This window comes from Heliconius melpomene, chromosome 12 (assembly GCF_056956725.1).
Source record: "Heliconius melpomene rosina isolate 202511_hmr_F chromosome 12, ASM5695672v1, whole genome shotgun sequence".
In the NCBI taxonomy this organism is placed as follows: domain Eukaryota; kingdom Metazoa; phylum Arthropoda; class Insecta; order Lepidoptera; family Nymphalidae; genus Heliconius; species Heliconius melpomene.
Window position 1 is genome coordinate 7,768,063 of NC_140400.1, and position 16,892 is coordinate 7,784,954.

General features: G+C 33.8%; 6 protein-coding genes across 7 annotated transcripts in view; 5 read left to right on the forward strand and 1 right to left on the reverse strand.

Annotated features, from left to right (window-relative positions):
* Positions 1-16,892, reverse strand: part of LOC146533709 (cationic amino acid transporter 2) — a 43,170-nt gene that overhangs the window by 12,163 nt on the left and 14,115 nt on the right. The gene's annotated exons all lie outside the window — the stretch shown is intronic.
* Positions 996-2,532, forward strand: LOC146533711 (lipase 1-like). Its single transcript, XM_085195187.1, has 2 exons — positions 996-2,121; positions 2,471-2,532. The coding sequence occupies exons 1-2, from the start codon at positions 996-998 to the stop codon at positions 2,530-2,532; spliced, it is 1,188 nt and encodes a 395-aa protein (XP_085051313.1).
* On the forward strand, positions 2,961-4,390 carry LOC146533712 (lipase 1-like). Its single transcript, XM_085195190.1, has one exon. The coding sequence runs from the start codon at positions 3,149-3,151 to the stop codon at positions 4,388-4,390; it is 1,242 nt and encodes a 413-aa protein (XP_085051316.1). The 5' UTR covers positions 2,961-3,148.
* Positions 8,563-10,190, forward strand: LOC146533713 (lipase 1-like). The gene has a single exon (XM_085194510.1). It carries the CDS (start codon positions 8,682-8,684, stop codon positions 9,885-9,887), a length of 1,206 nt encoding a protein of 401 aa, XP_085050636.1. The 5' UTR covers positions 8,563-8,681; the 3' UTR covers positions 9,888-10,190.
* On the forward strand, positions 10,416-11,741 carry LOC146533714 (lipase 1-like). The gene has a single exon (XM_085194586.1). It carries the CDS (start codon positions 10,497-10,499, stop codon positions 11,670-11,672), a length of 1,176 nt encoding a protein of 391 aa, XP_085050712.1. The 5' UTR covers positions 10,416-10,496; the 3' UTR covers positions 11,673-11,741.
* Positions 13,123-14,500, forward strand: LOC146533715 (lipase 1-like). Its single transcript, XM_085195191.1, has one exon. The coding sequence runs from the start codon at positions 13,313-13,315 to the stop codon at positions 14,498-14,500; it is 1,188 nt and encodes a 395-aa protein (XP_085051317.1). The 5' UTR covers positions 13,123-13,312.

Consider the following 16,892-nt stretch of genomic DNA (forward strand, 5'->3'; position numbering starts at 1 on the left):
TACCCCACACACAGCAGGGTAGGCAGAGGGAACCTACTGTTAAGACACAATTTATTGCCTTCTTTAAACGCCATGATAATTTGAAATCCCTAAAACATACCATACTGATTGGGAGTGAAGAATTTTTCCGTAGATGCTATAACTAGCCTCAACATTTGAATAACTGTAGAGTTGCAGCCAATGGAGACCACCTCGAATAGGTTTTACATATATTTACTAGTTTTATATTAATATGGTATACAGTAAACTAACACTATAACAGTACGTACAATAAAAAACGTAGTTTTTCTTTGTAACTATATTTATAGTAAGACTGAGGAAGTATATTAAATAAAACAAAGAAGCTTGCTTGCGTCTCTGACAGTTATATAGTTATAGAAACAGTATATTTTTTAAATTTTTGTTATTTTTTGCTTCTTCATTTGCTTTACCACACTTAAACAATTGGCAAATAGATGATTGTATATAATTTGTAATATAGTATGTAATATATTCTATAGTATAATGTCACTTTTTTTTTAATTTCCTGCAATAACAAAGGATGTGTTGCGTTTTGCCACTCAAAAAGCAATTTCTTGAAAGTAAGGCGGAAAGCGTGAAACCGCTTTTTTAAGGCTAGGTGCCCTCTCCGTACTATGCTATGTGCTATAAACAGCGTGAAGCTACAAAAAAACAAGGAAAAAAAAATCAAATTCAGCCGATCTAACTCCCAGCTATGACACGTAGGATAACAAACTATCCGTTCAAACCGGTACAAAGTTCACAAATTAATATTACGAGTATTAATTATAAACGTCATGCTTTATATTTAAAAAGATACATATCATAAAATTATATATAAAAACGTTATGAATATTATAAATAAACGATATATTTAACTAACATTGAATAGTCTTTTGACACCATAATTTTTTTGAATCAAGCAAAAATGACCGTATGAAAAAATACATATATATAGTTGTACACGTGTTTTATAACTAATATTAAATAACAAAATGTTAGGTGGATTGGTCGTTACGATTAGCACTATAGTGTTACAATATTATTATGTATCTTCCTTATCACTTTTTTCGCAAATACTACCCGAGGACGCATCATTGGACTTCATCGGTCTGGCGACTAAATATGGTCACCCACCTATGGAATACAAGATAGTCACTGAAGACAACTACATATTAACTTTGTACAGACTTCCTGGTAAAAGCCCATATCCTATTTTGTTAACACATGGAATTTTAGATTCCTCAGATACGTATTTGATAAGAGGAGAGAACTCGCTTAGCATCACTTTGGCTAACAAGGGCTACGACGTCTGGCTTGGAAACCTGAGAGGCAACAGATATTCGCGTAAGCATGTCTATTTGGACCCTGACAAAGATACCAAATATTGGGACTACGGATTCCATGAAGTAGGATATTACGACCTCCCAGCTATTCTTGACAAAGTGTTAAATGAAACCAAAGCTGCAAAAGTAACCGCCATCGGCCACTCACTGGGGAATACGATATATTATGTGCTCGGCTCCACCAGAACTGAATACAACTCCAAGATCAACGTGCTACTTGCTCTCGCACCAATATGCTATTTACATCACAGTGTTTTAGGGTCTTTTTTAGCACCTAAGACACAAATGTTTGAAGTTATATCTGAAAGTTTTGGAATATACGAGGCATTTGGTGATAATAACTTTCCTAACCGTATCCTTAAAACAATTTGTAGAATACCGGTTATTGGTTACGCAATTTGCGGGTACGGCCTTATCTACCCTGTATCTGGGTATGACGATCAAGAACTAGAACCGAAATTTTTCTCAGTAGCCATCGAACATTTTTTAACAGGAACGTCTGTGAAACTTTTGCTGCAATATTTGCAGAGTGCAAAAAATAAAACATTTGCCAGATACGACTACGGAGGAAAGAAAAATTTGTTATTGTATGACTCGCCAAGTCCACCTAGGTATGACTTGAAGAAAGTAACAATGCCCGTCGCTTTATATACGGGTAAAAACGATCATTTATCATCTATAAAAGACGTAGCTTTACTAAGGGAGCAGTTGCCTAACGTTGTTTATGATATCATAGTACCTCATAATTTGATGAATCACGCAGACTTTGCATGGGGTAAAACAATGAATGTATATTTATTTCCTTATATATTTAAAGTGTTAGAAAAATATATTGGATTTTATAAAACACCTTTTATAGCAGATTATATAAAAAGATTTTTGCAAGACGCAAAATATTAAATAGATTGTGTGACGATATGGTTTTGACCACTCTCAAATTAATCCTATCTATCCATCGTATAAGGGACATAAGGCGTCCTCCCTCATTAAGTTTTTCATTTAATTATTTTAACATACAAACTACTGCTATTGTGTAACATTAATATTTTTTTACTGTTCAACCTCCTCTGGTGTTGTTTTTTTATTCCTATAAACAGAATCAAACTCACAACTGACTCCAACAGCTAGATATCAAATGGGTATTTTTGTTCAGTTTCCTTATTATAGTGTTATTACACTGACTTAGATAATTATAGGTGAGTAAAATTATATTTTCCGCATAAGTAAATTAATATATGTCAATATATAATAATTGTTTATGTTCGCCATCGAACTTGGAATTGTGATAGCGCGACAGTTTTGGCATTTATGGCATAGTAAAGATTTCAGTGTATATGATGGCAAACTACTTTGATTTATGCAATGTAAGTAGGATCCTTTATAAGTATATTAAAATAACATATCAAAAAATGGCATACTGATAAATAGAATGCAAACATAAAAGTTAAAATAATTTTTATATATGTATATCTTCTTATAATTATTTTCTTTCTTCAATTACATATTTACTATGGATTTTCATTCAATTCGAGTGAACTCTAAAAACATTAATGAATCCGAAATAATTACCTTACAAAAATGTTCATTTAAAATGAATTAAGCCGATAACTACTCTTTAGTAACTTAGATATATTCCCGTGAGAGTGTTCAAATTTTTCGTAATATTCATAATAATAATATAGTAACCGTGAAGTAACCAAAGCTATACGTCCGAAAACGTCCAGTACTAAACTTTATATTGATCGCAGATTAAGACAATAAATAAATCTATACATATTTTATAACTATTATCGACCTATAATATGTTAGGTGGATTGGTCGTTACGATTAGCACTATAATATTACAGTCTTGTTATGTATCTTCTTTATTACCTATTTCGGAAATACTTCCCGAAGACGCAACATTGAATTTCGTCGAACTAGCGACTAAATATGGTCACCCTCCTATGGAATACAAGATAGTAACTGAAGACCACTACATATTGACTTTGTACAGACTTCCTGGTAAAGGCCCATATCCTATTTTGTTGACACATGGCATTTTGGACTCCTCAGACACGTTTTTGATAAGAGGAGAGAATTCTCTCGGCATTACTCTGGCAAACCAAGGCCACGACGTCTGGCTTGGAAATCTGAGAGGTAACAAATATTCACGGAAGCATGTCTATTTGGACCCCGACAAAGATGCCAAATATTGGGACTACGGGTACCATGAAGTAGGATATTACGACCTCCCAGCTATTCTTGACAAAGTGTTAAACGAAACCAAAGCTACAAAAGTAAACGCCATCGGCCACTCAATGGGGAATACGATATATTATGTGCTCGGCTCCACCAGAACTGAATACAACTCCAAGATCAACGTGCTAATTGCTCTCGCACCAATATGTTATTTACATCACAGTGTCATAGTGTCCTTTTTGGCACCTAAGACAGATTTTTTTGAAGTTTTGTCTCAAAGTTTTGGCCTATATGAGGTATTTGGTAATAAGAACATCGCTACCCGTATCTTTAAAAGTATTTGTGAAATACCGGTAATTGGTTACGCAATATGCGCATACGGATTTACCTTTCCTATATGTGGGTTTGATTATCAAGAATTAGAACCAAGTTTCTACCCTGTGGCCATCGAGCATGCTTTAACGGGAACATCTGTAAAACTTTTGCTGCAATATTTACAGAATGGGAAAAACAAAACATTTGCGCGATACGATTATGGGAAAGACAAAAATTTGCAGCTGTATAACTCATCGAGTTCACCTAGGTATGACTTGAAGAAAATAACGATGCCTGTCGCTTTATATACTGGTAGAAACGACTATTTATCATCTATAGAAGATGTCGCTTTACTAAGGGAGCAGTTGCCTAACGTTGTTTACGATATCATAGTACCTCATCATTTGATGAATCACGCAGACTTCGTATGGGGTAGAACAATGAATGTACATTTATATCCCTATATATTTAAGGTGCTAGAAAAATACATAAGATCTAATAAAAAAAGAACTATTGCAAGTGGAATGAACAAATATTTAACATTATAAGTTTTACGACATGTTTTATTTATGTACATAATATAAATTACAAAAATTCTTTTGTTATTTGCTTTTGTTATTTTATATAATTATTTTATTGATTTCTTTCTCTAGCAACAATAAGAAGAATTTATAAATAATTTTAACAACTAATATGAAAAAGCAAAACTATATTTGCTTCTATAATTAGGCGTATCGCTCGTAATTTATTAGTCAGTTTAGGCGCATCTGACAGGTAAAACCGTAATTAGTGTCTGGGTGGTCTCAAAAATGATTCCCAAGTAAATATGAAAAATTGAGATTTATACATTAACGGAAATTAGATACGATTCTATTCACCTTTTAAGCTATTAAACCCCCAAGTAACCGCTATCCAAATGTCATATTACCTGATCTTACTTCGGTACACCCAGGTCTCTACACCCAACGTATTATTTTCTTATTTTTCTTTTTTTCTTCTCACAAAATATCTATGTTTATTTATATGAATATATTCATATAAAAATTGGTATGTACATATTTATGTTCTATATATGTCATTTGCAAAACTAGATCCACCTGTATCCCTTCCCTTTTCATACATTCTCTTCCTATACTATAAGGTTAACTGGCAGAGATCGCTCTCATTGCGATAAAGCTCCCATTGTACTGTTTTATTAATATATTTTTTTATCTCTCTGATGTGCAAAGAAGAATATTTACTTAACTTTCAGATGATTAATAAACTTAATAGACTGAGATCCCAGGGCCCCTAATAGCCCTCAAGATTTGCAAAAATGACGTAGGTTTTATCGGCTCTGGGATCTTGGGCTATAGCAAAAACAGTATATACGTTTAATAATAATAAAAAAAAAAATTAAACAAATATAATATGTTTAATTCATATAGAGTTAAGAGGGTAGGAAGAATATTTGTCATGCCTTTTACCATATTATGTTTAAAGATTACGAAGGCTAATTTATTATAGGAATACTGTTCCAATATTCAAATACTGCGTATTCAATTAAATAATGACAATTAAACATGTTATTACCGCGAGAATTTAAAAATATATTAATATTAAAATATTAAGCATAACCAAGGCTTTAAGATGTATATAAATGTATATAAATAAAATACTAAAAGTGTAAAATTAAATATTTCATATTTTTCTTTATTTTACCATTTATTAAACCTTTTAACGTATACGGGCCTTGAAAAGTTGCAGTGCATTAAAACAATTATAGATAAGCCCTAAGTTGAATTATTATTATGCAAATGAATGTTTTCCCACAATTTATTTATTTACTAGTGCTTCCAAAACTTGAGTGACAGTTTTATATCAAATTATTGATATCCAAGATGGCCACTGCGACAAAATGGCGGATAATGTAGTTTTCAATCCCATCTATATGGGTATCAAAATAAAGGGCTTGGTAAATATAATACAGTATACTATACAAAATTAAAATATGAATCTCCCACCAAAGTCAAGATCTGGTATCCTGTCGAGGACTGTGTGGCGTTAGGGTGGCTAAAAATGATACGTCGCTAGGGGTACACCACCCAAGTTGAGGTAAAAGGTAAAAGCGCGCCGAGAACTGTATGGCATTACGGTGGATAAAAATGATAAGTCGTTAGCGTTTTCCCCTCAAGATTCAGGCACAGGGGGTCAACCGTAAAAATGTCCAGTACTCATGGAAACAAAATAGTAACAACAAATTCTACAAAGAGTAAAAACACAAAAAAAAAAGCAGAAAAGATACAAAAACCACAGAAACAAAAATAAAAAAAAAACAGAAACTGCAACACAACGAAAAAGGAGGCTTCAAAAAGTAAAAGACAAGTATAAAGCTAAACGCGCACAAGAAAGTGAAGATCAAACTAATAGCCGACTACAGAAACGACGGGAAAAATTAGCGGCAGAATCACCTGAACAACATGAGGCCAGGCTTAGAGAAAGCCGTGAAAAACAAAGGGAGCGGTTAGTTTCGGAAACACCAGAGCAATATGAGGCCAGGCTTAAAGAAAGCCGTGAAAAACAAAGGGAGCGGTTAGCTTTGGGAACGCCAGAATATCGCGAAATCAGGTTAAATGAACAACGTGAGCGTACTCAGCGATGCAGGCGTTCGAGAATGCTATTAACACATTTTGCATACACGTTTGTGATATTTGCACTAAACGTTGCTAACCTAATCAAGTTCGTACGGTACGGTTAAACGCTGCTGCATTAACGTATCTACCCATAGATTTAAATTCAAAATCATCATTATTATTATGTTCCCGTTGTCAAACACATGTTACCTCTATATGAATTAAAACAATAACAGCACCAGAAGCTTTCTTAAAATCTAGAATATTGTCATGGGCTTTCTTTCACTGTGCATAATTTTATTTTAGTTTAATCAATGCATATGTTTAAAATTTGTATATTTCAAAAATGACATCTTTTGTCATAGGTGTTTACATAAATGTATATTGCATTTTTAGGAATTTATGTGAACATAGATATTTCCAGAAAGTGAGTAGGTAACGAGTTAGGTACTTTATTTTGAAAATATGACAATGTATATATTGGTACCCATTACTGTATCCATGAAATTTTAGCTTTTAGTACATGTACCTGCAATATAAAACAGTTTAACTTAAAACATTTTTTTTACTTTTTTATTTGAAGTTTTACTTAGCTTTGACCCGTCCCGTTGGATTATGGATTTAGTGCAGAACACTCAGCGAGCGAGTTTCGACTCTTACACTTGACCATTACTGTCCCTGTACATTACAATTAAGTGGTAGAACTCAGTGCCACAATTTGATAACTTAATAAAACGGAGTGTCTTAACGCTAGCTTTTTCCTGCCTAATCCTTACTTTGCGGGAAACCTAAGCAAACTAAGATTATAATACAATTATCTATTATATTAACGTTCAATTAAACAATAAACAACGGTAGCAATAATACATAGCATCTTAACGTGACGTATCCTCATATTTATAAACAGATAAATTTAATTAATAATTTTCCTGTTGCAAGTACAAGTAGGCACAGAATATAACGCGGTTAATTTAAATTAATATACAATTAACTAATTTGAATTAAATGGCGATACCATTTTAGCGAAGTCGAAATTGGTAAATACTACAATTAATTACGTAAATAGCCGTCGTGGCGTTGTGGCACAAGCTGCAAATGAAACGGTTGTGGGTTCCTCTCGGAGAAATATTTAATATTTTTATTTACTCCCTCTAGTAACGAGGCAAAACGCGGCGTTGAGTTCCTCCACTGAACGAGCAATTCCTCTAGAAATTTCGCCGGAAAGTGGGGAGCAGTATGTCTTAGCAGCTTTAGCTTTACCTACACTGTAATAATAATAAAATACAAAAAGAAAAAAAAATCCGAACAAGCAAATTAGGCAGAGGAAAATTATTGTAAAGACATTCTGTTCTCCACGCACCGTTCAATTTTTGAGACATTGCAAGTAGAGAAGCGGATCTCGCGCGACGAAATATAAAGAATTAATTGCCTCGAGTGGGAATAGAACCCACAACCGTCGTGATTCCAATAAGACGCTGTGCCGCTACGCCACGGGCTCAAATACTCTTATCTAAGATGGTTATTAATTTCATACCCATTCGGAGAAATTGATAGTGAATGAAATATTTTTTTATAGAATAATGTATCACAAGCCTCTCTCTACCTGCTCAAAATAAACTCGCTGATCTCAGGAAGTCCATTTATAGAGGAAGGTCAGCATATAATATGGTCCGTATTATATAGACGTTAATATGATGCATCCCTTGTAACTGCGGTCAGTGTTACCTTGGACACTTGAAATTAATATAGCGTGCGTCATACAGAATTCTTATTTCCATTTTGCCACAAAGAAAAAGCATAAGAAAATAAACTTGACTAGTATAATATAAAAAATATAAAATTAAATTAAAAAAAAATAGAGATAGAAGGACACAACGTTACATACATTGTCATTAAATAATAAGCATTCTTCAAATTGTTAACAAAATATGTCAATTATTCACATTAAAAGAAAGTCCTTGGTGGTGACACTCTAATAAATTTTTCCATCGCTCATTAAAAAAGAACCCCTTGATAATATTAATTGGCTACGCGGGACATGTTATTAAGTTTTAATTAAAATAATAATTTAAAAATAAAATAACATGTTTTTGTATTATACATCAATGTGATTGGAACAATTATATTAAACGGTACTATAGTATTATTGCAATCAAGACGTTTAATGATGCAGACCTAGATACCAGTTTCCGCACAAGCGCCTTTTAAGATTTTACGCTTAAGAAAAATGGTCTCAAGAACATTTACTTATCTTACATTATCAATAGCTATTACATGCGGGCATAGCAGGAGTGAATCTGCTGATGTTTTGGATTTAAAGGACCTCGAATTCCCAGGAAGTGGCAGATTGAGCTTCACCAAACTCGCGAGCAAATATGGATATAAGGCTGAAGAGTATGAAGTTATTACAGAAGACGGTTACATATTAACCCTGTTTCATATACGAGGTAGAAGTCCTCCGGTTCTCCTAGTGCATGGAATCTTAGACTCATCTGACACCTGGCTGTTAAGAGGTGAAAAATCTCTAGGAATTACTTTAGCCAATAGTGGATACGACGTTTGGTTTGGAAACACAAGGGGTAATTTATACTCGCGTCGTCACGTCACCTTAAATCCTGATGTAGATAAAAAGTTTTGGGATTTCAGTTTCAATGAAGTAGGATATTATGACTATCCCGCTATTTTAGATAAAATATTAAATGAAACAGGTACTTCGAGTATAACCGCCATCGCCCACTCTCAAGGCACAACAGCGTTCTATGTTTTGGGAGCAAATAGATCGGAATATAATTCTAAAATAAATATATTAATATCTCTGGCCCCCGTGTGCTACATCCACCACGCTCCCGCTTTCTCAATATTGATAAAGATAAGACACGCTCTAAAAGAATTCTTCACTGCATTTAAAATCTATGAATTTTTAGGAGATAAGTCTCGGATAACAAAAATATTTCGTTTTATATGTTCACAACCAATTATAGGATACAAACTATGCGCAGTAGGTTTGCTTAGCGCTCTATCAGGATCCGACTTGGAAGAAATGGAACCAACGTTTTACAGGATTGCCAATAAATATACACCAAGTGGAACTTCTGTGCAGTCTCTTCTACATTACCTCCAGATAGGACACACAAAAGTTTTCGCACCTTATGATTATGGTGAGAGAAATCAATTATTCTATAATTCCACAGTTCCACCTCCATACGACTTAAGTAAAGTTTCTTTTCCAAATGCTTTGCTGGCCGCCCGGAACGATCACGCATCTGCTCTCCCAGACGTGGCTCTCTTAAGAGAACAGCTACCAAACGTTGTGTATTATCTTGTGAATCCTCGTCGACAGTTCAATCATTTGGACGATATTTGGGGTAGACGAATGTACGTTTACTTATTTCCGTACATTTTCAGATTGTTACGAATATACAATGATTTTTAATTTACTTATTTTTACATTAAAATCAGATAAAATAATGTTTTCGTAAACGTAATATAAAACAGTCACATAAATGTATAATTTTTATATACAAATAACAGTGTGTGCACATGGTGGAAAAAAAAACAAACGCCTAGTTGACGTAGTAGTTAAGTATTCTAAAATTGATAAATTATAAATTTATACGTTATCAAAACTATTAAGGAATTTTGTTAATGGATAGATAAATAAATATTATTTACCCAACTATTTTCTTTAAGATTAGTTTCCTATGATACCTAACAATCATGTATAAACTCAATTATAATTAATGTATATATTGTATGTAATTAACCTCAGATGTCTTTATATTATATATTTTTATAATAATTATCAATAATTTTATTTTATTACATAATTTTTATTTATCATAAAAATTGTATATAATACATTATATTAATTAGTAATATTCATTTAATGTTTTTTATTCAATTACATATTTACTAAGGATTTTTAATTTAATTTACTGAACTCTAAAAACATTAAAGGAATCCGAAATCATTACCCTTAAAACTGTTAATTTAAAATCAATTAGGCCGTTTATAGTGTTAATAGTAGCTTAGATATACTACTATGAGAGTGTTCGAAGTATTCGTAATATTTGTAATTATAATACAGAAAAAAATCTCCGCGGAGAAAACCAGGCTCCTAAATCGTCCAGTACTGAACTTTACAGAGCTCGCAGCAAAACACAACTATAAAACAGAAGAATATCAAGTGATTACTGAAGATGGCTACATCCTTGGACTTTTTCGTATACCTGGCAGACGTGAAATTCCCATTATAATTATGCATGGTCTAGCTGATACAAGTGATACGTGGTTGTTAAGAGGAGAATCGTCACTTGGCATTACTTTAGCCAAACTTGAATATGACTTGTGGTTTGGAAACGTTCGCGGTAATAAATATTCTAGACGTCACATTACCCTTGATCCTGATAAAGATTCTACTTTCTGGGACTTTAGCTTTCATGAGCATGGCTATTATGATTTGAGCGCCTTGATCGATGCAGTTCTATCAAAAACTGGAGCACAAAAAGTGAATGCAATAGGTCATTCTCAAGGCAACGCCATATTTTACGTTTTAGGATCATCAAAACCGGAGTACAATGAAAAAGTGAACAAAATGATAGCGCTGGCGCCTATTTGTTATTTGACTCACATACCACCACCCTTATCTCTTTTAATAGAGGTAGCCCCAGAACTTAATGCCGTTTTAGAAGTTTTCGGCATGAACGAACTTTTCGGTGACATTTCAATATCAGGCGAACTACTGGACATAGTATGTAACAATATTTTAACAGGATATCCAATTTGCTGGCTTGGAACGTTAATGCCCATGACAGGATTTGATATAGCACAGTATGGCCCCAAATTTTATGCGTTAGTGACTGAACATTTTCCATCGAGTACTACGAGAAAGAATTTGTACCATTACGGTCAAGTATCACGTCGGCGAAGTTTTTCTAGATATGATTATGGTCCAGAAAAAAATATGAAGGTATATAATTCCATTATGCCTCCAGATTATAATGTAAAGAATGTTTCTATGAATGTAGTTTTAATAGCTGGCAAAAACGATAAGCTAGCTGTTTTGTCTGACGTAGCTACCCTGAGGGGGGAATTACCCAATGTAGAAAAATATATCCTAATAAAAAGAGATAAAATGAGTCACATGGACTTCATATGGGGCAGAGACATGAAGGATTATCTGTTTCCTTATATATTTGAAGCATTACGAGTAACTTAATAGCTTCTTTAATCAACCAATGTAAGATTATAAGATGTCATATTGTATCAAAATTATATAAATAAACAGTACAGGTTTTACAATATTATTTGAGATCCTTTCCAATAAAATATACGTATATATATATAAACAACAATTAAAATTAAGTATATAAAGAAAATTGTGGCGCAGGGTCACGAAGTGAGGCTGTAAACGCATATTTAATATTTTCATTTTCTTCGCTCTGGTGTCAAAGCAAGGACGCGGCGTTGAGTTCTGCCATTCAACACGCAATGCCTCCAGAATTCGGCGGGAAATGGGGAACAGAGTGTCTTTACAATAGGTTCCCTCTGCCTACTCTGCTATGTGCGGATTAAAGCGTGACGCTAAAAAATAAAGAATAAGCCTTTACAAAAACTGACAATTTAATGAGTCTCTACTGAATTTGCATTAAAATATCATAATTTATTATAAAAAATTCATGGTGTTTATAAATTTAGATAGTTGGATTCGCACTTGCAAAAATTTACGTATGTGTGAAACCACAATTTCAACTACTCTATAAAAGCCAACAAAACAAAACAAATTAAACGTCTAAACTGTTGACGTATCTTAATTATATTTATTTGGTATGGGTTTGAAATATTTTTCCCCATATGCTGCTCCCGTAAAAGGACCTTCCAACCTGTAGATATAGTTCAAATAGGCTAAGCCGCGAGCGGCTCCTTACTATAAAATAATACTATCTAATAACCTTAATAAAGCTAATATTGATATTGTTGGCGGACTCGAATATTTGGACAATTATTTATTTGATTAATTAATTGTTATTTCAATAATAAATGTAGTTAACACCTATTTATAATTACTATGGGCTGGAGCAGGCAAGGCGAGTTGTTATAACGGAACGGGTATCCGTAAGCCTATATTTCTGGTCACATGTCCCAGACATTCCATGCTCCACTTCCGATGTGTTAACTATGTGCTTTGTACCTTAGTAACGTTTTTTTAAATATACTACTTCTGATTTCAAACAATATTGTCTAAAGAATTTCATCACTAATATATAGAAATGACTGAAAATCGACATATTCTCGAAGTCATTGTTTCGCACGAAGACCAAGTTATCAATAGAAGTAAATATTTGTAACGGAAACAAAAGTTTAGCCCAGACCTAATAAGGAAGTGCTTGCAACGCCCTTTTGTACTATCCGTAATAATAAAAAAAATATTAATGGTATGAGGGTATCAATTAGTCCGCCTCCCTGCATGCTTGTCGATGAACGTAAAACTTATGCATACATAATGGCCATATTGAATGGTTCTGATAAATAAATTATAATACTAAATTAGTAGATTTAAAATACGGATATCTAATTATATTTTTTTCACATTCTTTTTTTTATTGATAATTTTTAATGTTGTGTGGTATAAATTTGCTCTTCCCAGTTATTATTGTTTCGACCTTTGAGCGTTAAGTACAGCTGGTGTTAGCAAAAATAAGTATAAAAAAGTTTTTTTTTCTAACAAACGAGTTCACGTTAGGCGAAATATATTATAAACGGGTTTCAGCTTAATAAAAAGACTAAAGGAACCCAAATATATGTGAATTTAAAATCTGTGGACACATTTTAATATCAAAACAATATAACGACGGCATCATGATAGTACCGCGTATATTTCTAATTTATCTAATTATCATTCAAACTGAAATATTTGCTGAAAACTTTAAGCTAATTCCAAGGGAACCGGCGCCCAATTTTACTGAACTGGCTGCAAGATATGGGTATAAAGCTGACCAACACGATGCTGTGACTGAAGACGGGTATATCTTAAGAATGTTTCACATTCCAGGGAATCGAGGGCCTAGGAATCCGATATTAATAGTCCACGCAGTGACAGACACTAGCGACTCATGGTTGCTGAGAGGAGAAAAGTCATTCGGCATCACGGCAGCCAAGAAAGGACATGACGTTTGGTATGGTAACGTTCGCGGAAATAAATATTCTAGACGTCACGTTACACTTGATCCTGACAAAGATGCTGCATTTTGGGACTTTAGCTTCCACGAACATGGATACTACGACCTAGCGACGTTCATTGACACGGTTTTAAGCCTAACTGGTGCTCAGAAGTTAAATGTTATAGGCCATTCGCAAGGTAACGCTGTATTTTACATATTAGGGGCGACGAGACCTGAATATAATGATAAAATAAATGTGGCTATGGCGTTAGCGCCCATTTGTTTCTTAAGCCATATTCCACCGCCTTTATCAATTTTAATAGAATTGGCGCCGATAATAAACGCAGAATTGAAGGCTGCTGGTCAAAATGAGCTTTTTGGAGACGTAACGCCTACTGGAAAACTACTTAACTTGGTATGCGGACAATTGACTTTTAGATACATTATTTGCGCTTTCGGCTTAATCTTTCCAGCGTTCGGTTGGGACCCTCAGGAGTTTGGGCCAGAATTCTTTGACGTTACTACGAAGCATTTCCCATCTAGCACTTCAAGGAAAAATTTCTATCACTTAGCGCAACTGGCACGTCGGCGTAGTTTTTCAAAATACGATTACGGACCGAGTAAAAATATGGAGCTTTACGGTAGTTTGATGCCGCCAGATTATAATTTAACTAAAGTGACAATGCCACTGGTTTTAATTGCTGGGAAGAACGATAAGCTATCTGTACTGGCAGATGTGGCCACTTTGAGAGCGTCCTTACCAAACGTTAAGAAATACATTCTTATTGAAAGAGAATATATGAATCATTTAGACTTTGTATGGGGCGAGCATATGTCGGACTATTTGTTTCCACATATATTTAGTGTATTGGAAGAATATAATTGATTGTATACGATTAATTTATTCTTGTTTATAAAAGTAATGAAAGTAAAACTAATATTAGATAACCAAATAACCTATATTTAAATGTTAAATAACTATAATAAAACAACGTCTCTTTTCAATGACAGCTAATAAACAGTCACTTGTTTATTTATTTTTCTTTTTATTTTAGATATCATTACAACACCCCCACTATATCTAATAATACAAATACACTAAACCATTAAACAATTTGTACACCCAACCTTTCTAGAAATTTATAATGTTTAATGGAACATAAACTTTTAGTAAATAAATCTGCAGGCATTTCAGCAGTTGGCAAATACTTGACATTCACAATATTGTTTGCTACACATTCTCTACAATAATGATATTTAATGTCAATGTGTTTGGTTCTCTTGTGGAAAATTGGATTCACAGTTAACTTTAGAGCACTTTGATTATCATTAGAAAGATCAATACTGTACAATTTATGTGTTATTTCATATTGTAGATTTCGCAAATACACTGCTTCTTTACATGCTTCAGTAATCGCCATATATTCGGCTTCACTACTGGATAAGGCGACCGTTTTCTGTTTCTTTGCCTCCCATGATATAACACAGCCAGATAAAGAAAAACAAACTCCAGTATATGACCTTCTATCAATAATGTTTCCACCCCAATCAGCATCAACAAACCCTTCTATTACTGAGTTTCCATCAGCAGAATACTTTAAACCATAGTCTCTAGTATATTTTAAATATCTCAATAACCGCTTTACATATGCACAATGTTCATAAGAATAACAATTATTAAATTGGCTTAAATATCCAACTGCATATGCAATATCTGGCCTAGTTAAAACTACAAGATACATAAGACTTCCAATTATTTGTTGATATGGAAAACTACCTACACAATGTTCATTCTTGGATACATTTAACTTAATTTCCATTGGAGTCTGAACAGGTTTACATTGTGTCATGTTAAATTTATGCAACAACTGATCAATATAATCTCTCTGACTTAATGTTATTGTTTTCTTACATTTATCAACAGTAACATTGACACCAAGACAGTTTTTTATTTCACCTAAGTCTTTGAGCTTGAAATGACTAGCAAGAACCTGCTTTAAATACTTAGTCTCATTAGTATTATTAGAAAAAATAAAAAAATCATCGACATACAATGCTACAATAGTTTTCAACTGACCTTGCATTTTAGTATACATACATGGTTCTATTTTAGATCTAAGATAGCCTATGCTTAACAAACATTCATCTACCTTCCTATACCACGCTCTTGAGGACTGTTTGAGCCCATAAATGGCTTTCTTTAATTTAAGTACTTGACCCTTTACTGTTCTTTCAGTAAAACCTTTAGGTAAATGCATATAAATAGTTTCCTCAAGAGAACCATTCAGGAAAGCAGTTGTTACATCAAGATGTGTCGTATCCAAACCTAGTTGTACTGACAATGCAAAAAGTAGCCTAAGAGTAGTATGTCTAACTACAGGAGAGAAAATTTCAGTAAAATCTACACCTTCTACTTGTGTAAAGCCTTTAGCAACTAGACGCGCACGATATCTGACTTTATTTTCACTGTCATACTTTTTTCGAAGCACCCACTTGCACTGCACAGCCCTACCATCTTTTGGAGCATCACTTAACTCCCACGCATCATTGTCTTTAAAACACTGTAACTCCTCTTTTACAGCCAACTTCCACTGCTCCTTTTCTGGTCCATTTAAAGCATCCTCAAGAGATAAACCTGCCACATCATCCCGTAATTCACTGTCTACACACAGGTTTGATATCCCATATCTTTCTGGAACCTTCTTTATCCGTTGGGGCCGATCTTGCAGTCTTATTTTTATATCATCGTTCAGTGAGCTGTCTGCGTCTTCATAGTCGCTTGGCATGTATGTCTTATCATCATCTTGAAAACTTTCTGTTGAACTTACAGAGCTGTCTTCTCTTGGGATTGGTTCACTTTCTTGTAGTTGTGTATCATCAGTGCTATCCCCCACTGAATCAATATTCTGACTATGCACCTCAATGAGATGTTCAGATTTTGATTCCTTCTCAATGATGATCACATCTCTACTAGTTGTCACACTCCTAGTTTCTGGATTGTAGACTCTATATCCTTTTATATTTTCTGGAAATCCTATCAGGATACATTGATCTGCTTTTTTGTCCCATTTCTTGCGCTTTTCTTTTGCCACATGAACCATCACAGTACTTCCAAATATTCTGATATGACTAATATCTGGTTTGGAGCCAGTCCACAACTCATATGGGGTTTTATTATTCAATGCCGTTGCTACAATTCGATTTTGCAGGTACACTGCAGTATTGGTGGCCTCACCCCAAAATTCTTTTCCTAAATTTGCATCAAAAAGTAAACATCT